Source organism: Strix aluco, chromosome 1 (assembly GCF_031877795.1).
Source record: "Strix aluco isolate bStrAlu1 chromosome 1, bStrAlu1.hap1, whole genome shotgun sequence".
NCBI classification, from domain to species: domain Eukaryota; kingdom Metazoa; phylum Chordata; class Aves; order Strigiformes; family Strigidae; genus Strix; species Strix aluco.
In genome coordinates this window covers 141,625,093-141,645,390 of record NC_133931.1, presented here as the reverse complement: position 1 = coordinate 141,645,390, position 20,298 = coordinate 141,625,093, and the positions used below count along the sequence as shown (strand labels likewise).

Sequence of the window (20,298 nt, the reverse complement as noted above, 5' to 3'; positions counted from 1 at the left end):
CTCTAATAAACTTTTGGCATTGGACAGAATTTCAAAAATGAGAGAGAGAAAGAAATGTATCCAGCTAGAAATGTGTCCAAATGGCACAGGAAACAGAATATTTGAAAATGCAAGTGAGTATGAGTAACAAATAGCTGTACTCTACTTAGAAACGTATTTGCTGCAATGCTCTCTGGGGTTGCAAACCGCAAGGTGTCATGCATTTGCATGAAAAAGTTGCAGACCAAGTTTTGGACTTTAAGGGTCTCAGACACCCACTCCAACTACCACAGCCTCACAAGTCACCACGTGTCTGAGGATCTGCGGTAACTGCTGTCGTGTATGCTCTTAGCCCACGGCAAACGCAAAGTAATGCAGCATATCTTAAATCACTTTACTGGATTTTTCTGCTTTTGTGTCTTTATGCAACCTATATCTGCTGAACAGCAATAAAAATAATCAAATAAGCCAGCCTTTCCCTACCCAAAAGTATTCAGGCAAAATGCATCTTTGATTTTTGGAAACTGATACTTTGACTTGATTCAAAGTGGCAATGCCACTTTGGTGCTCAGTATACAACTATTTATGACCCTTTATGATACTACATTAAATTCTTTTCCTTTGTCAAGCAGAGAAGGTGGAAAGATATGCTTTGTAAGAAACTAATCTGTGTGCTAAGTTTGGTTTACAGTCTGATAACAGACTTCAACAACAAATAGCTGCTTCTGAACAAGACAAAGAAGAGACAAGCTTGAATAAATGTTGAAGCACTTGCAACACTTGGGCTCTAAGAGCAGACTGGTTCTGTTAAGTTTCCTTCACCAGAACGAGCATACACAGACCTTTGCTACAAACTACTGTAATAGTTTTAACAGGGTTATTGCAGGACTAGCAAAGGCCAAAAGCTGTATCACCAAGACTTGAGGAAAAAAAAATAAACTTTAAAAGCAGCTTTTTAAAGCAACAGGTACATAGGAGACTGGAAAAAAACCTGGCAACAACAGAGTTAACATCACTTAATGCTTTCAACACAGTATATTCTTGGCTAAGTGACTTTGCTTGTGGCTATAGCATAAATAGTTGCAGTATGTTACACCTTCTGAGAATCTCTATAAGCCCATAGACAAAGCAGCATAAATAATGGGAATGAATTCTCTGGAAAAAAAAAAAAAAAAGTAAAAAAAAAAATCCCAAAGACCTTTTCCTCACTGTGACATCCTGGTTCATTGCTTACTCATCTGGAAGAAATGCAGCACTAGAAATTTATGTTAAGAACAAAGGGAATATGTGAAAGACCTTGCTCAATGAAATTTTGAGGGGAAAAAAAAAAAAAAACCAAACACTTTTTGGTCTCATGGAAATGGATTTTCCTTTATGGATGCCACGCTCAGTCTTCAGGGTGAAATCAGCCAGCTTAAAGAGGGCATGGGGCAACTGAGGAGAAGTTATTCCTCCAGCCCAGACTTCTCTGTCTTTTTTGTAAGTCTACTTTTTTCCCTTGTGCAGAAGGTCAACTCCCTCAGCTCTCAGTACACATCCACACTGGCTGATAGAGAAGCCAGTCCCCAGACAGCTGAGCTGGATAGCAGTGCTACACTATGCACTTCTGTCAAGTCCTCATTTACAATAAACGGATGTCATGTTTTGAAATGAGAAATCAAATGGTTTTTAAAATGAAGTCACACCTACGTTGCTTGTCTTTCCAAACTGTAACAGCGTACAATCAAACCTGCTCTCTGAATGAGCTTATTTGGATCAGCTTCTCCACTGAGGAAATGAATTAATAGCTGACATGAAAACACTCAAGTCCACTGATTTGAGTGGAAGTTAGTTTTAAGATTCAACAAAAAGGTAAATAAAACTTGACTATAAAACTCAGATATTTTATTCTACCTCTGTGACAGAATGGAGAAAAGTTCAACTCTGCATGTGGAGATCTGAACTGACAAATCCTCGATCAGAGCGACAATCCAAAAGATGCACTCTGACACCCACAGAAATGCTCCCACTTAGTGAAACAGCAAAGCTGTTCGGCCATTTTTTAACCAGACCTCAGGCTTCTCCCTTTCCTTTTTTCAGCTCTTGGCAAAATCAACACCTACACTTCAGTAATAGTCACCCATCGTTCTACCAGAAGAACCTAAAGGGTTGTAAAAATAGTAGCCAGCTCAAATATCCCAACATACAGTTAAAGCAGGGAAATATTACCCTCATTAAGAGAGGATGACTCTGGGAAATGGGTAAACTAAATCACTTAAAACATCCATACAGGAACCCTGTGACAAAATGCAGATGGGAGTGTTGATCTGCTCGAGGGTAGGGAGGCTCTGCAGAGAGACCTGGACAGGCTGGAGCGATGGGCTAAGGCCAACTGTAGGAGTTTCAATAAGGCCAAATGCCGGGTGCTGCACTTGGGCCACAACAACCCCCAGCAGCGCTACAGGCTTGGGGAGGAGTGGCTGGAGAGCTGCCAGTCAGAGAGGGACCTGGGGGTGTTGATTGACAGCCGGCTGAACATGAGCCAGCAGTGTGCCCAGGTGGCCAAGAAGGCCAATGGTATCCTGGCTTGTGTCAGAAATAGCGTGGCCAGCAGGGACAGGGAAGTGATCTTACCCCTGTACTCAGCACTGGTGAGGCCGCACCTCGATTACTGTGTTCAGTTTTGGGCCCCTCACTACAAAAAGGACATTGAATTACTCGAGCGTGTCCAGAGAAGGGCAACGAAGCTGCTGAAGGGTCTGGAGCACATGTCGTACGAGGAGCGGCTGAGGGAACTGGGGTTGTTTAGTCTGGAGAAGAGGAGGCTGAGGGGAGACCTCATCGCCCTCTACAACTACCTGAAAGGAGGTTGCAGAGAGCTGGGGATGAGTCTCTTCAACCAAGTAACAAGTGATAGGACAAGAGGTAATGGCCTCAAGTTGTGCCAGGGAAGGTTTAGACTGGATATTAGGAAGTATTTCTTTACAGAACGGGTTGTTAGGCATTGGAATGGGCTGCCCAGGGAGGTGGTGGAGTCCCCATCCCTGGAGGTGTTTAAGAGTCGGGGTGACATAGCGCTTAGGGATATGGTGTAGTTGGGAACTGTCAGTGCTAGGTTAACGGTTGGACTAGATGATCTTCAAGGTCCTTTCCAACCTAGATGATTCTGTGAAAAGCCCAAAAGATGCCCTTGTCTGAAGATTTAACTCACAAACTCCTGTCACTAAACTGAATTAGGGTCAGAAGCACCACACATGCAACTTCCCTCATCGGTGAATGGGGGGAACTTCCTCACCACTGCAAAATCATCAAAAAAACACATAAATCCCAATTCAAAATCTCAGCAGGTAGAATCCTTGTCACTTCATTTTTTTTAAGATCATCAAATATCTAATGTTACAGGTCAGATTATACCCTCAGAGACACATGGCAGATCACCAATCAACAGAAATCCCACATGTACATCCTGGGGCAGAATTTATCTACAGGCTGTGTTTTCTATAGAGAATATTTAGCAGGAAGATGTCTCAAAGATTTAAAAAAACAAACAAACAAAAAAAAACCCCAAAAAAACAAAAAGCCAACCCATCTAATAAGATATCATTGGTTTTAAGTATTAAAAAAAAATATCAGGAGGGTTACCACATCCAATAGGAAACATAATACATTCCATCATACACCTAAGCAGAAGACAGACAAATGTGTCCTGCCCAGTGTGTCCTCTCTTGCTAGCCACTAAAGGAATTTGCAATACCTGGCTCGAAACATTAGGCTTGGGAATGAGGGAAGGCACAGAAACAGCTTGAGAAGCACTTTTACCAACTCACTTTTAACTGGCTGTTGTATTTGCTTTAAATATTTTGTAATAATATCTTGTGGGGTAAGGAGGGAATTGAGGGGGGGATGGACTTAAAAAAAAAAAAAAAAACAAACACAAACACCACACATTATTATTAGACATGTGTTAATATATCAGGAGGCATTATACAAGCCAGAGCTAGTGCTGAGGACTCAATTAATATCACCGCTGACTCCACTCACCTGTGAGCAGCCTGGGGCACTGCAGACAAAAGGCCTCTCCTGCTCCAAGTTCATCTTTGATTCCTCATAAATCTACATGTTAAAAGGGGGAGGGGGAAAGAAAGGGAACCTATGAATATATATATTCTAAACTTCACACATACATGCAACATACAATCGTCACCATTTGTGCTTTTATTTCAAACTCCCAAAACATACTAGAACAAAGTTTTCATCCTCAGAGTACTAAATTTGCTAATATTCAGCAGGGTCCCTATAGTCTAAATTCTTATTACTCCTTCCTGAGCACATATTTACTTTGAAGGAAGAAAAAAAAAAAAAAAAAATTAAGCTTTCACAGCAGAAATCTGCCTCAGAAAAAAGCATATGTTCACTGTTGTTATTAGATAAGACCGTGTCTGCTCAGAAATACCTCAAATTAAGGGTTTTTACCTTTCCTTCTTCAGTTCCTGTTGAACAACATTAAAACCAGACGTCTAGGTTACTTCTGAGAAAGAACCCACTTTTTGAAGTTCTTCATCCATACTGTTCAATATTAATAACTTAAATACATTACATACATGCTCTCTATACACACAAGATAACTGTGTATCCCCATCCTTTAAAAGGTCAGCTAGATCCTCAGGAGCTTGGGAGTGAAGTTCTGCCTAAAACTGCAGCTTCCCCATAGCAGTTCCAGTCCTGTAACCTTGAACTAAAGCCTGGGGGAAAGCTCCCAGGTCTTGAATAAAAGCAAGAGAGGAAACATTCACCCTCAGAACACAGTAACGCAGCTGAATTTGGGTCAGTATTATGGCAGTGTCCCTGACCAGCATCAACACAATAATTTTTTAGTAACATCCTAGGACATAAATAAGTCACTTCTTTTGGAAATGTTTTCAGCATGTTGGTAACAACTGGCATTACAAGCTACAACGTAGCAGCTGAACCACCTTAAAGCACAACATATGACTTCTGCTTACATTGTGCTTCAAATCCCTTAAAATTTAGCCTCATCGCAGCTCCGCTTAGACAAATACCTGAGCTGTGTTTGTGTAATTTTTTCATAAAACAAAGAAATATCTTGGTGGAGAAGAAGAATTTGATTTTAAAACTATAAAAATCTGCAGAAGGACAAGTGTTAAAATTACTCAACCCTGTTGTCATTTTTTAAAACTACAGTTCATTGCTTCCTATTATCAGGAATAACTTTACCACACTTACACTTGCTGTTAGAAAAGCTTTATTTTCAGAAGAGTTGCTACCATCCCCTACAAACAATAAACGCACCATTAACCTGAACATCAGCCAGATCTATACTTAACAGCAATTATTTTCAGTGCCCTAAATTCTCAAAAAAAACCCCAAAACTTTTGGATTATAACTTTTTCTTTTTAATTAAAATTCATTCTGGTGGACAACATTAGCCTGACAGGATATTTTCCTACTTGTGACCTACAAAAACCCAAAGCAGCAGAGCACCCTTTACCTGACTCACAGAGCAGCATCCAGAAGTGAAGAATTTCTATTTTTAATTGCCCTTTAGCCTCCACAAGGACACTACTCCCTAAAGGTGATAATTAGCATCAACTGATTTTCTTGATGTAGACATCTCTACCAACATCTGGCCTGAGACAAGTGATTTATTACACCAAATACAATCAGGTTTCAAGAAGGACTCTACCTCAGGACTAACCTATCTATCTACACAAGGCTAGAACTGAAATAACTAAAATTGTACCCAATTTACCCCCTTAAGATTATTCATATCCTGTTTTGATTTAACTTACAGCTATGTTAAACTGAAATAGGATACTCATAATCAGAAATGAAAGAGTATGTTCGCATAAAGGCTTATACTAAAATAACTGAAGGTGTTAAATTACTTCTAATTTCAGTTATTTCGGTTCCAGACTGTGCATAGACAAGCTCTTCAGAGGTAAAGCAATAAAAATGCTCTGAATTACGTTATCCTGACGGAAAGAAACAAGCAGCAGAGAGATGACTGACTAAACAACCCCCTGCAAAAACAAAAACAAAACCTCCAGCTAAGTTTGATTTTTAAATCCACCTCTATGGGATGTGACCCTGGGATGTTGTCTTTCCTAAAGACCTTTCCACAGAAAGAAGAAAAAAAAAAAAAAAAAGCTACATGTGGATAATGAAAGGCTTTATCTGATATCTCAATTACTCCTGCAACTGAAGCACTGCCAAAGGTTTCTGTTACCCCTTTCTCCCCTCCTCGGGGGAGAGTGACAACTGCGTTTTCAATAGCAGAACAACAGATGAGACTCAGTTAAAGAAAACAAGAGAGTAACAATTCTAGTCCCAAGTGACCAAGTGAATTTCAAAACATTACCAGGAATTATTTGGAGTTTGTTTTCTTACTGAGTATTGCAAGTCTAAGACTTCCCTCCCTGCCCTGAGCTTGTGCATGCTCTGATACAAGTAAATGATTCTCAGGGTTACTAGATAGATAAGCACAGAGTAAGCACCAAAATAACATACTCAGTGAGGACTAGAATCCTGAGCATGGGGATCAACTCCAGGAAAACATAGACTTGAGTTTTATTCTCAGTACTTTGAAAAGGTGTCAGATTCAACATCTAGACATTTACCACAAAGGTACAAGCAACTCCTGGTTCCCACGAGAATCACTCTTTGCAGACTATTTGCAGACACTAAACTTAAAAAAAGTAATAATCCAGAATGGCTATATCATGTGTGCCCTCCAGGATACTGTCTAGCATAACCTGACCCATGTAACATACAGATAGTACAATGCTCTCAAGACAAATTACACCATGCAGAATTCGTATTTATGTGTGATGCTATCACCACAGTTCAGACTGTAATACTACTGAATCTCTTCCAATAGTAAATGAGTTAAAGAAGCTGCCTACTCCTATAATTTTTGAGAGGGTGTTCAGTGGTTGGCTATCTTATGGCAGTAATTCAAGCTTTATGCTTGAATGTTGACCGGAAACAGCAGCTGAAAATCTGGGCTGTGAGTGTGAACTTCCTACATCCCCCATTCCTGCTGAACTCCGCAAGAGCTGTCGATGCACAAGCAACGCAGGATCTCACCCCAGGTTTGCAGCAGGATGGGAGCGCTCAGCAACAGAGGTGTTTTGGTTGTGCACAGCACAGTTTGCATGACATTCTTTTCAAGATGCAGACATGCCTCTCCCATCCTCCAGTTCAGGATATAGACAGTCATACACAGCTTCTGGCACACCGTTCGCTTCACACGGCTCATGTGTGTTGCTGGGCCACACAATCCACGTCTCCTTTTTTCAGGGTGTGTGCAGGTGGTTCAGCATACATGAAGGAAATAACGTAACCAATGGCCACATTTCGACTTCACCTAATAAAAATAAATCACAGCAACCTTTCCATCTAAATTAAGGTGCTTATTAACCTTTCAGATCTTAAAAATTCAAGTTACACTTGTGCACCTTTCATAGTACTACATATGACTGTCGCAATTAATGCACATGAAGAATATCAGGCAAATCTATGATGACTGAAAAGTTAAAAAATTGCTCAGGCCTGAATTTTTTACTTCTGCTATCAATAGCTTAATTTATTGCAACTTCGTGACCTCTTCGAAGAAACAAACAAGGATTATAAATATAAATGAGCACTAATATTGATATGTCAGCATTAGTTCTGATATTATTAACAATAGGCATGAGTGCATTATGCAGCAGCAAAGGGGGCTGAATTTTAATAGACATGTTAACAACATCTGTCAGCATTTATTGCCCTATTGTGACCAAGTAAAGAGCCTTATTGGCAGAATGTGTAAGTGAGGAAATCTGCTACGATGTAGCACTGAAATATCACTCTGCTTAGGAGAAGTTAAGGTATTCTAATTAGAAAAATAAATAAACAAAAATACAGAAGAAACATAGAAAGATTTCTCCAAGTCATGTCACATGAAAGAGAAACAAGTAAGTTCTGCAGCAAGCCAAGATTTTCTTCTATACCTTAATTTCTGCATAAAATACTCCTAAACATTTTTTATTATAATTAATAAAACTGAAGCCCACAGAGAGGAATGCAGGAACATAATAAAGAAATAAAAAGCGAACAAAAGAAACGAAAGCACCCTCAGAACACAGCAACAAACTACATCCCCTCTCAGCAGCATCCAGAGGGAAGTACCCCACATCCTCAGACTTCCCAAGACTTTGCTGAGCCCCATGATCATCCTTTCTGAATCAGAAAAATAGTTCTAACATCTAACACCAAGAAAGCATGCTCGTTTCTGTCTCTCTCTCCCCCTTTTTAAACTCAGCAGTAATCTTACTGCCATACTGGTAAAAACATCAAGCAGGCTTGTTTCCTGTTTCAATGTTATTCTTGAAGTGGGCTGCAGTAAGAATCTGATTTTCATTGGCCTATTATTATTTGCAGCTGCACGACCTTTTTAACCCTCTTTTAAAAGTGACATTTCAGCCTTCAACCTCAAGCTGTCTAAATGTTGCAAGGTTTTCAGTCCTCTGATTAACAGTGAAAAAGAACCGATGGGGAGGTGTATACTACAATGTGTCTAATACAGGTCAGTGCACCCATCCTGCCATTTGCACAAGTGAGTAATTACACTCTCATAAGCAACCTGTTTGTTGAAATTAATCACCTGGGCACATGTTTTCAAGACAGGTTTCCTCAGCCTGGTGTGACCAAGGTCACTGAGATTTCCAAATACAAGTACAAAATACACAGTCGCTAGCATTAGCAGCAGTATGCCGAGACATGAGCAATAAATGAAGCATCACCTATTTTTTAGGGTCATGGCCACAATGTATAAAAAGTGAGAGGAGATGTGGTTATGCTGCAGTTGTGAATATCAAAGAACCCCATCAGTGTATGCAGCATTTTAAACAGCTAGTCGTGCCTATTCAGTACATCACTATTTATAGAAAATTACAGTGTTATTATAAATGCTATTAAAACTTGTTCATTTTGGAAGTGTAGTACTCACAGGGTTAATGTCTACGGTTGTTCCCAATATGTCCTTGCATGAGCAAAGCCAATTTTAAGTATCATTGTGCTGAAACGGTGCATGGTATTTTTCATCAGCATGGGCTGTTCAGTGGAAGCGCTTGTTTTCTGAAACTAGCATCATGCTTTCCACATGCATGCATACAGGGCTCATTATCACAGCCCTGCCTGCTTCGGCTGTTACAACGAAGGGTCTGTCAGCATTTCCATTAGAAACCCCCTCGTTTCAGGATTAAAGCATTTCCAAATGGTTCTGGATGCTGGAAAGCAATTTGTGTCTGGAGTCCCCAAGAAGGACTTTAATATGATGCACATTTGAGCTGGGGCTAGAGCGCTCACTGGTACTCCAGTGAAGTTTTTGTGATTGCATTTATGACATTTATATGTGGAAAAACACTCAGCTTGGGCCTTTATTCATTTGTTTTAAAAGAAGAGAGCCCCATAAATCTTTAGGCAGAGCCAAGTGCTCTCAAAAAGCGGTTGATGTGTGAATTGCCTCAACAGCAAGCAGCCTTCGGTCCTTTCCCTGTGGTTGGCAGCACTGTCGCCCAGCAGCAAGCACCCTCTGTGTGGCACAGTGGGGTGCCTCACTACTAGTTAGCCCCTTGCCACCTGTGAAGTCAATGGCCACTGGCATGCTTCAGGATTATTTGCAAATGGAGTACCAAAAAGATGTTTGTATCACGCTATCAAACATCCCAGTTCCTTTTAAATGGCCACTCAGTTTGCTTACTGCCTGTCGGAACAAAATCCAGTGCTGGCAAGGGCTCCCAGCAGTCCTAAGGTTTTGTCCCATCTCTCTCTTTCAGGTATACCCATTTGCCTTCAAATCAACTGAGGGAGAAGAGTTTTTGCTCCCTCCTTCCGCATTTGGCTTCTAAAAACCACTGTTTATCAAGGAAAACCAACCAGCTGCCTCCTGCCTTTCTTCTGCTTATGCAGAGCTGCTTTCTTCTCAAGAAAGAGCAGAACTGGAGATAACTAAAAAAAGAAGTGGCAAAGATAGGAAATTTCAAAAGGGAGCAAGAATGAAGTTTGTAAAACTGGAATTAAGAAGGGAGGCAAATAAGGGGAAGAAGAACCCCAAAGCGGCTGAGGGCAAGGAGCCGCCAGTGGAAATGGAAAAAAGAAAGCAAGTGGAAGTGAGGACTGCAAACCACTGAGGACTGGACAGAGGAAGAGGAAGGGAGTAAAAGGATACCTCTGAAAAAGAAACTCAAAATAGAAAGCAGATGACCTACTGTCTTTCCACGTAACAGCAGCGTGAGAGCCCAATGCTGTATGCCTCCATGCAAGGAAAGAGTATTTGGTAGAGGGCACAATTTGTCATCTACATTGAATAAGCTGTATCTCAAGTCCAGTGAAAATGCATGACTTTAAATGATTACTCTACCCTTGATGGGATCTCCGTTTCAGTACAGGAAACCCATCATGGATTTACCTGTATAGAGCAAAAGGATTTGCTGTTTTACAGAAAAGACCGTGGAGTTATTAAGCACAGGCAGGAGAAGACAAAAAAAGGAAATAGGAGAACAGTGGTGGAGAGAGAATTTAAAAAAAAACCAACCAGCATTTCTGAAAACAGTTCATGAAAGTTATCTCAGCATAGAAATATTCTATAGGAGAAATCAGATCTTTATAGGGAAAGATGGCTATTACTTCAACTCTGGAAAAACACTTTCAGGAATAATGTGGTTACTTTGCACTCTGCGATTGGCCAAACAGGGCTGGCCTGACCTGGAAGCGGCCCAGGCTTGTAGCTCTGCAACTGTCCCCCACTGATGGCATTTGCAGAACAACCCTAATACCTGCTCTCCCTAGTTACAAGTCTAAAATGACACCAGAGACCAGACTGTAACCTCACTGACAGCACAGAGGTTTGCTTAACAGAACATGTAGCAGCAGCAAAAGCTGTAGCAACATAACCACAAACTCAAGCAATTCAAGAAAAAGGCACTATTCCACAATGAACATTTTGCACACCAGCAGACAGAAACGACACCTGTATCACTCCTCCATTCTCCCTATGTACAATTTTTCTGCTAGCACTTCAGTACTGGAAATTCAACAGCTAACCTAGACCTGCTGAAGTAAAACCAATATCTGGGTCTATGGACTTAACGTGCCAAATGTTAGGGGGGAATGTCAAGTATCTATGGGATGTTCAAAGAGCATCAGAATTTCATGTTTATCTCAACATGAACAAATACTGTCCTTGCTCTGTATCATCAGGCATTCAACTTAAGTGCTCATGTTAGAGGGCTAAGTTAGACTTGAGGGTCTTGGGAGGAGGAGAAGGAAGGAGGGGAGGAAGGGGGGAAGGAAGGGCTATGTTAAAGCAGGATTCAAACAGATGCTTTAAATCGTCTGCTACAAAGGGACTCTCCACTGTCTCAAAAGCTTCCACACTCGGACTTCTTTGATTGGATGCATGTACGTGGTGATAATATCTGCCCTTACTTAAGTCACTGTCCATCTCAGATTGTTCTGCAAAAAGGGAGGTGAGGGAACTGCAAAACAACTGCAGTAATACAAGTTACAGGAATCTTGCTTCACGAGACAACCACTAACAGCTAGCATTTTAAAGAAAAACATATTTGCTCTGTTCTTTATGAGCAAGTCTTGGCTTCTCCCTGTTTGGGACACAGTCCCTTGGGGCACAGAATGTGCACACAGAAGTTAAAACCACCATTAGCTGAAATCAATATTTACTACCAAACTCTTGAAAGATTTAAAGGAGAAGATACATGCAGAGAACACCATTCCAGGCTCTTATAGCCATTATTAACATGGATCTGATAGTGCTCACTCTCTCTCACTACTAATTTTTAGTGGGTTACACACTTAACAGCAGTACAGTGCAATAACTGATGCCCCAACAAGTTGCTAATAACATAAGAACTGTCTGCTTAAAATTGTATCTAGTTATTTTCCAGGCAAAAGAATAAAAAAGAACAGAAGATGCTTAGCCTGTCAGACAGTCTGCCCCAATTTTCACTCATCTCTCAAAGGTTAATAGTATTGTGAGGTGGGTTCTCTGTCTTCTACAAACCCCTTCACAAACACAGCCCCATTCCCAGTGCTGTAGAAGTTGCTATGCTTCATGTCAGTGGTTCCTATGCCAAGAGCATTATCGTGGGTGTACGAAAGAAAAACAAAGAGTCTTCAGATCATCTGCACAAGTTACGATGGTTCATCATGACTATTGCTGTGAAACAAAAAAAAAAAAAAGTACTTCAAGGAAAAAATTCAAGCATTATGCACTGGAGAAGATCTACAGGAAGCCTGCAAAGGGCAGAAAAGGCAACTGCAACTGTGGCGAGAGATGAAGCCCATGAAGCAAAGGGTGTCAATGATGAACTCCCAGTAACATCTGGCAAATAAGCTAATCTTTTGGGACTTTCCAATGTTGGCAGATAAGTGTGTTGTCCGTCCTTTCAAAGGCTGACCTCATTTCTATCCTTGGGTTAATGGCATGCAAAGCTCTCTGCTACACTTACTTTTTCACTCTTCCCTCCGCCCCCAACAGTTATTATTAAACACCAAACAACTTTGCCTATTGTTGTAGTTTACATACAATTTAATTAAGAGATTTCCCTCCAGGAATAATATTGACTGAAGGTTTTGAAAGGTTGTTTTGTTTTTTAAGTGTACTGTAACTGCAGTATGCTAATTGCTTTGGTTTACGATACACAAATAGATAAGACAATTTACCTGCCTTGCATGCAAATAAACACTTGGCTTTCCAAAGAGAAGGAAGAAAAAAAAAAAAAAAGAAAGCATAAAAGATATCCTGGGGGAAACAACAACACAAGGCTGCTTAGCTGACTTTCATACCAGAAGCAGTTAGGGGCTTTAACACAAGCTTTGAAAATTCTGCCAGCCTAAATTTTCCTTCTGGTTTATTATATAAAATAATCCCTAAACCAGAACTCTGTAAACCACCTTTATACATTTTATGGATACAACTCTGCAATTCTGTATATTTAAAATAATTTTAAATTAAGGCCAATCTTGGGTTTTACTTTTTTTTTTATATAGTTAACATACAAGACAGCTTAAGACTTTCATTACATAGAAAAATGAGGCCATTAATAACTCAGCTACAAGCCATTAATTATTAACTTTCACCAATTTTTAATTACAATTTTTAAAGATTTTTTTTTATTGGGAACTTCTCTCTCTTCAGAATGACCAAAAAAATCCTGAATCAAACCTTCAACCTTCACTGTTCTTAGTATAAGATAAAATCCTCTGGGGTAACAAATCTCTGCTGAGACAACTGGCAGCCTGCATGTCCCCTCAGGCAGTATTGAGCATTAGAAAGTCTTAGACATTAAAACTAAAAACTGTTCTTTTCAGCCCTGACAAATCAAGGGCAGGCTGATTTGCAGCGCTTTAAACTTTGTACATGCAAAGCTACTGGCAATCTCCAATACATACACCTTATTTTCAGACAGTTTCTCACCACCGTATAACAAGTTTTATTAACAGCAGCTTAACCTATTTCATGTGAGTTTCATTTGGAGTTAGGCTTATCCATATGTCCTTTAGGAATACAAAGATGGAGTCTTTACTGTTAAAATACCTTCATTAAAATATGAGGTTTTGAGTTTTGGAACCAGGTTAAAAAGCTGGGGGGCGGGGCAGGTATTTTAGCCTCAGTCTCCTGGAGTACCTGAAGCAACATCAGTAATCACGGGACAGGTCCAGTGCAGGTATCGTCAACAAATGATGCCAGGCTGCAGGCAGAGCCCTCCCCAGGGCTCTGAAATCAGGAGCCACAATTGAGGCCTGGAGCCAAAAACACCAGGAGAGGTGTGCAACACAAGGCAGGCTCAGCGCCGAAGCCCGCTCCTCTCCCTCCATTACAGAGGCCAGCAGCACAGGTCCCCCAAAACACCGAAGGACTCCTTCCAGCTAGTGCTGGAGCAAAGGCTGAGGACCCTCTGCCCCGGCAATTCAGGTATCTGACTTGGAAAGAGCATAGGATGGCCCACAAACAGCTTGTCAGACATCCAAAACAAAACAAAAAAAACAAACCATTTTGTACTGCTCCCCCTGCCCTCCCTTGGACCCCCCAGCTTGCCTCTGGCATCCCCCTTCTTCCCTGGATGTGTTTGCAACCCTTGGGTCAAGTTTCTCAACCATTAAAGGACTGGACCCAAGAGAGGGGCTAACTTTGATGAGAATCCAACACAGGTCTTCAAAGACTTTTTTTGCAAATATATGCTTGCTCAGAGCACAAAAGCAGTGATCCCTGCCTTTCCCACACCTTGGCGAACGCGGGAGCGCCCCAAAGGTACTTGTGAGTGCTGGAGGCCCTCTCCCAGCCCCCAGCACTAAGGACACCCTGCAAATACATTTGATGCATTTAAGAGACAAAGAGCAGTCTGCCTCCCACTCCATACCCCAGAACAGCAGTTCAAACATCAGCATCTCAGAGAAGCCCCAGCGTAGGCAGGGAGGTGCCAATGCCTGGGGCTGCCCTGGCTGCCCTGCTGCCAGGCTGGGTAGGTGCGATGAGTCCTGCCCTGACACCCCCAGGAGCCCACTTCGGTCCCAGCCCCACAGGGAGCCCCCAGCCCCTGAGGTGCCTGACATACAGCTTTCCTGGTATTCTCTGTTGGAGGGTTAAACAGCCCAAGGCACTTGAGGGGAAGCTGCTCAGCTGCTGGTCCCTTGGGAGCACTCCCAACACCAAAGCAGTCTAGGGTTGGACCCAGGGTTCTGCAACTAATGAAGACAGGTAGAGCTTGTGTACTTTCATCTAAACAGACCTCAAGTCCTACCTCAAGGAATGAGAGACTTGGGATGCAGAGATAAAGGGACATAAATGCAGTCATTGTTCCACTGCCAGTTGACAAGCAGAGGACATCTGAAGTGGGTTGTCACTCTTGCTCTCGACTAACAAAGCTGCCGCAAAAAAACCTGCTACCAGTGGTTGGGCAGGGGGATGAGTCTGCTTTCCAGAATCAAGTGAAAGAGCACCTATCATCAGGTAAATACATGTGCAAACTACAGGAAACCCTCCCAGGAGCAGAGAGACAGAAGAGAGGTCTGCTTGGCAGGCACCAAGCAGAGCTCTGCACTGCAGGAGAGAGTGTGCGTGTCTGTGTGCACATGCATGCAAATCTGTGGGGTAGGTGGGAGTGTGCAAAAGGACATTTCTTTCCCTTCTAAAGGGCTTCAAGTACTTCTTAGCAATACAAAAGTCTCCAGAACTCTTCTCAGAAGACTGCTGTATCACATTAAAAAAATCAGCCTTTCTGGCTGATGGATTATTGCCTCTGTTAAGGAGCCAGTACATCAAAATGAAACAATTCCCAGCCAGTGACTAGCCACAAATTTCTGGCAGTAACCAATCCATAACTACAAACAAGAATATTAAAAACTAACACATATGAAAAAAAATACTACTTTTCCTAAAAAGAAGGAGGCAAAGTAGGAGTAATTCTCCATAGGCTGTACATTCACAATCTGCGAACAACTCACAGCAACTTGTAACATACTGCAAGTGTAAAGCGGTGAAATTCAAACATCTCTAAAAACCACAGATTTGTAACTTGCGCTTATGTAAATACACAGCTTTCAAGCCTCAGCCATCCCGGCCATAGCTCTTCTGGGAAAAATGAAAAAATGTTGGCTGAGATTTTCAAGAGCAAGTGGTGATACTGAGCGCCTCTAGTTTTTAGGTGTCCAAGCAGAAATACTTTAAAAGGCTTCATTCTCAACTCATGTTGCACACACCCTCTTCAAATCATATCCCTTTAGGGAATATTTATCTTTAAAAGTAAGCAAATAAGGAAAGGTCAGATACATACACATTATTTTGTTCATTCTTCTCTCAGTATTCTCTCTGACATGAAGATGTAATACTGTGCCAAAATTATAGACAAGAGGCTAAAGAATACACACTTAAAGACAGATTTTTTTTCCAACAAAGCTTATAATGCCCAAAATCATAATTAACTGGAAGGATCTTTAAGTATCTTATATCATAGAATTATAGAATCATAGAATGGTTTGGGTTGGAAGAGGCCTTAAAGATCATCTAGTCCCAACCCCCCTGCCATGGGCAGGGACACCTTCCACTAGACCAGGTTGCTCAAAGCCCCGTCCAACCTGGCCTTGAACACTGCCAGGGAGGGGGCAGCCACAGCTTCCCTGGGCAACCTGTTCCAGTGTCTCACCACCCTCACAGTGAAGAATTTCTTCCTTATATCTAATCTAAATCTACCCTCTTTTAGTTTAACACTGTTACCCCTCGTCCTATCACTACCCTCCCTGATAAAGAGTCTCTCCCCATCTTTCTTGTAGGCCCTGTTTAAGTACTGGAAGGCTGCTATAAGGTTTCTCCAGAGCCTTCTCTTCTCCAGGCTGAACAACCCCAACTCTCTCAGCCTGTCCTCATAGGGGAGGTGCTCCAGCCCCCCAATTATCTTCATGGGCCTCCTCCGGACCCGCTTAAGCATGTCCATGTTACATGAACATGTTCTTCTTATGTTGGGGGCCCCAGAGCTGGACACAGTACTCTGGGTGGGGTCTCACGAGAGTGGAGAAGAGGAGAGAATCCCCTCCCTCAACCTGCTGGCCACACTTCTCTTGATGCAGCCCAGGAAACAGTTGGCTTTCTGGGCTGCGAGCACACATTGCTGGCTCACAGTCAGTTTTTCATCCACTAATACCCCCAAGTCTTTTTCAGCAGGGCTGCTCTCAATCCCCTCATTTCCCAGCCTGCATTTGTGCTTGGGATTGTCCCAACCCATGTGTAAGACCTTGCACTTGGCCTTGTTGAACTTCATGAGGTTCACACGGGCCCATCTCTCCAGCCTGTCCAGGTCCCTCTGGATGGCACATCCCTTCCCTCCAGCATGTCAACTGCACCACACAGCCTGGTGTCGTCAGCAAACTTGCTGAGGGTGCACTCAATCCCACTGTCCATGTCACCAACAAAGATGTTAAACAGCGCTGGTCCCAGTACCAACCCCTGAGGAACGCCACTCGTCACTGCTCTCCACTTGGACATTTGGTTGTTGACTGCAACTCTTTGAGTGTGACCATCCAGCCAATTCCTTATCCAAGCGGTCCATCTGTCAAATTCATGTCTCTCCAATTTAGAGACAAGGATGTCATATGGGACAGTGTCAAATGCTTTGCACAAGTCCAGGTAGATGATGGCAGTTGCTCTTCCCTTATACACCAATGCTGTAACCCCGTCATAGAAGGCCACCAAATTTGTCAGGCACAATTTGCCCTTAGTGAAGCCATGTGGGCTGTCACCAATCATCTCCTTATTTTCCATGTGCCCTAGCAAAGTTTCCAGGAGCATCCAGTCCATGATCTTGCCAGGCACAGAGGTGAGACTGACTGGCCTGTAGTTCCCTGGGTCTTCCTTTTTTCCCTTTTTAAAAATGGGGGTTATGTTTCCCCTTTTCCAGCCAGCAGGACCTTCACTGGACTACCATGACTTCTCAAATAGGATGGATAGTGGCTTAGCCACTTCATCTGCCAGTTCCTCAGGACCCACAGATGCGTCTCATCAGGTCCCATGGACTTGTGCGCCTTCAGGTTCCTTAGATGGCCTCAAACTTGATCTTCTCCTACAGTGGGTGGTTCTTCATTCTCCCAGTCCCTGCCTTTGCCATCTGCATCTTAGGCTGTGTGACTGAAGCACTTGTCAGTGAAGACTGAGGCAAAAAAAGTCATTGAGTACTTCAGCCTTCTCCACATCCCAGGTAACCAGGTCTCCCATTTCCTTCTGGAGAGGGTTCACATTTTCCCTAGTCTTCCTTTTATCACCAATGTACCTATAGAAGCTTTTTTTGTTGCCCTTGATGTGCCTGGCCAGATTTAATTCTATCAGGGCTTTGGCCTTTTTAACCTGATCCCTGGCTGCTCAGACAGTTTCTGTATTCCTCCAGGCTCTCTGTCCTTGCTTCCATGCTCTGTAGGCTTCCTTTTTGTGTTTGAGCTTGTCCAGGAGCTCCTTGTTCATCCATGCAGGCCTCCTGGCATTTTTACCTGACTTCCTCTTTGTCAGGATGCATCATCACTTCTGAGCTTGGAGGAGGTGATCCTTGAATATTAACCAGCTTTCTTGTGCCTCTCTTCTCTCCAGGGCTTTATCCCACGGTACTCTGCCAAGCAGATTCTTGAAGAAGCCAAAGTCTGCTCTCCTGAAGTCCAGGGTAGCGAGCTTGCTGTGTGCCCTCCTCACTGCCCTAAGGATCTTGAACTCCATCATTTCATGGTCACTGCAGCAAAGGGTGCCCTTGAGCTTCACACTCCCTACCAGCCCCTCCTTGTTGGTGAGAACAAGGTCCAGCATAGCACCTCTCCTCATTGGCTCCTCTATCACTTGGAGGAGGAAGTTATCAACAACGCATTCCAGGAACCTCCTGGGTTACTTATGCCCTGCTGTGTTGTCCCTCCAACAGGGACATCAGGGTGGTTGAAGTCCCCCATGAGGACCATGGCTTGTGAATGTGAGGCTGCTTGAGGCTGCTTGAGGCTGCTTCTATCTGTCTATAGACTCCCTCGGTCTTCCTGGTCAGGTGGCCTGTTACAGACGCCCACTATAATGTCTCCTGTCCCTGCCTACTCTTTAATCCTGACCCATAAGCTCTCAGTAGGCTCCTCATCCATCCCCAAGCAGAGGTCCATGCATCCCAGCTGGTCATTGACATAGAGAGCAACACTTCCTCCTCATCTCCCCTGCCTGTCCTTCCTAAAGAGCCTGCATCCTTCCATGCCAACACTCCAGTCATAGGAGTCATCCCACCACATCTCCATGATGCCAGTAAGATCATAGCCCAGGTGTGTGCATGTCTCCAATTCCTCTTGTTTATTCTCCATGGTACGTGTATTTGCATAGAGACATTTAAGTTGGGCCCCTGATGAAGCTGACTTAATGGCTTGTGATCCCTCTCCAGGCTCTGGGCATCTATTGCTGGTACTGTCATCAAACTGGTAGGGTGGGATGGACTGAGGTTCCCCTTCCCCAGCAACTTTAGTTTAAAGCCCTCTTCACCAGTCTATGACCAAAGATGTTCTTTCCTTTCTCTGACAGGTCGACCCCATATCTGTAGTTTCAGATTAAATATCCTAGCTTACATGATCTATCCCAAGTCATGCAAAGTTGGTGGCAAGGCCAGGAAATAAATATATATATATATTTATAGTGACAATTTACTGCTTAATGACAAGATCATTATCTTGAGACTGGATTGCATAGAGTGATCTGGCTTTTTGCATTTTTAATTAATATAATTTATCTCATTTTGAACTAGGGTGCAGAGAGTTATGAATAACGAATTCTTTGTATGAGAAGTTAAAATAGAATTTAAAAAAACTAAAAAGCTATCTCAACATACAATTGCCTCAGTTTCTAAAAAGAGGGTTGAAAAGCCTGGTTTGATGGTCTAGCAAGCATATGAATACATAATTCCTTTGTCCCCCCCCTTGCAGGAACAGATGATCACTGAGATATGCACCAGGACAGTGAAAAAATACCCTTATTTTGAAAGTAATCAGAATGTAAGTGTTAACATTCCCTAACAACATAGATACTATAACTCACTACACAAAAAACCCAAAGAGCCATGATCTTTGCATACAGAATCACTACCCTTATTGCCATCTATAAGCCTATACAGCAAACATGCTATGGATGTCTTGTCTCATCTGACAGATCTATCTATACTTCAGAGCACCCATGCTATAGAGGTAACAGAATCACAAAATAAAAGCATATTTGAGGTGGCAGAATTCCTGCAAAAGCAGATTTTACAGGTTAGTAATACCAGTGACTGCATCTGATACAGATTACAAATGCAGGCTTCAGTGTCTGGAGTGGCAGAGCACTTTTTGAAAGACACTTCCATCCTAAGTGCTTGACAGATCCTCTTGCTGCACTGTCTACCTCCGATCAGGCACCCGAGGAGGGTCAGGAGTTCTTCTCAGAAAGCCGTATTACTGCAGGATACTTCTTTGCACGTATATGCTAGCAATATGAAGGCCATTAGGTCTGTATACTCTAGCTATCATAATTTTGGATGACATACCATCCAACATCTTCATAGGTAAGGCTAGGTTTTCTTCACAGAGCGAGCTATTTATACACAGTTTTGGATACTGACTAATGCTTTTGAATTTATCAATGCCACAAATAGCTTTTTGAATATTAATACCATTTGATTTTCTTTCAGGACAGTTAGCAGCCATTATAAATAGGTTGTATTATCTTTTCATATGTCAAAACAGACATAGAAAATGTTTAACACCCATTGTGGTTGGATCATCCAAATA

At 42.4% G+C, this 20,298-nt stretch overlaps 1 protein-coding gene across 1 annotated transcript in view; it reads right to left on the bottom strand.

Moving 5' to 3' along the window:
• CREB5 (cAMP responsive element binding protein 5) overlaps positions 1–20,298 on the bottom strand; it is a 262,286-nt gene that overhangs the window by 215,724 nt on the left and 26,264 nt on the right. The window contains exon 3 of the mRNA XM_074838089.1: positions 4,000–4,071. Coding sequence (XP_074694190.1) covers positions 4,000–4,053 — 54 coding nt within the window. The 5' untranslated portion in view covers positions 4,054–4,071. The remainder of the gene's footprint in view (positions 1–3,999; positions 4,072–20,298) is intronic.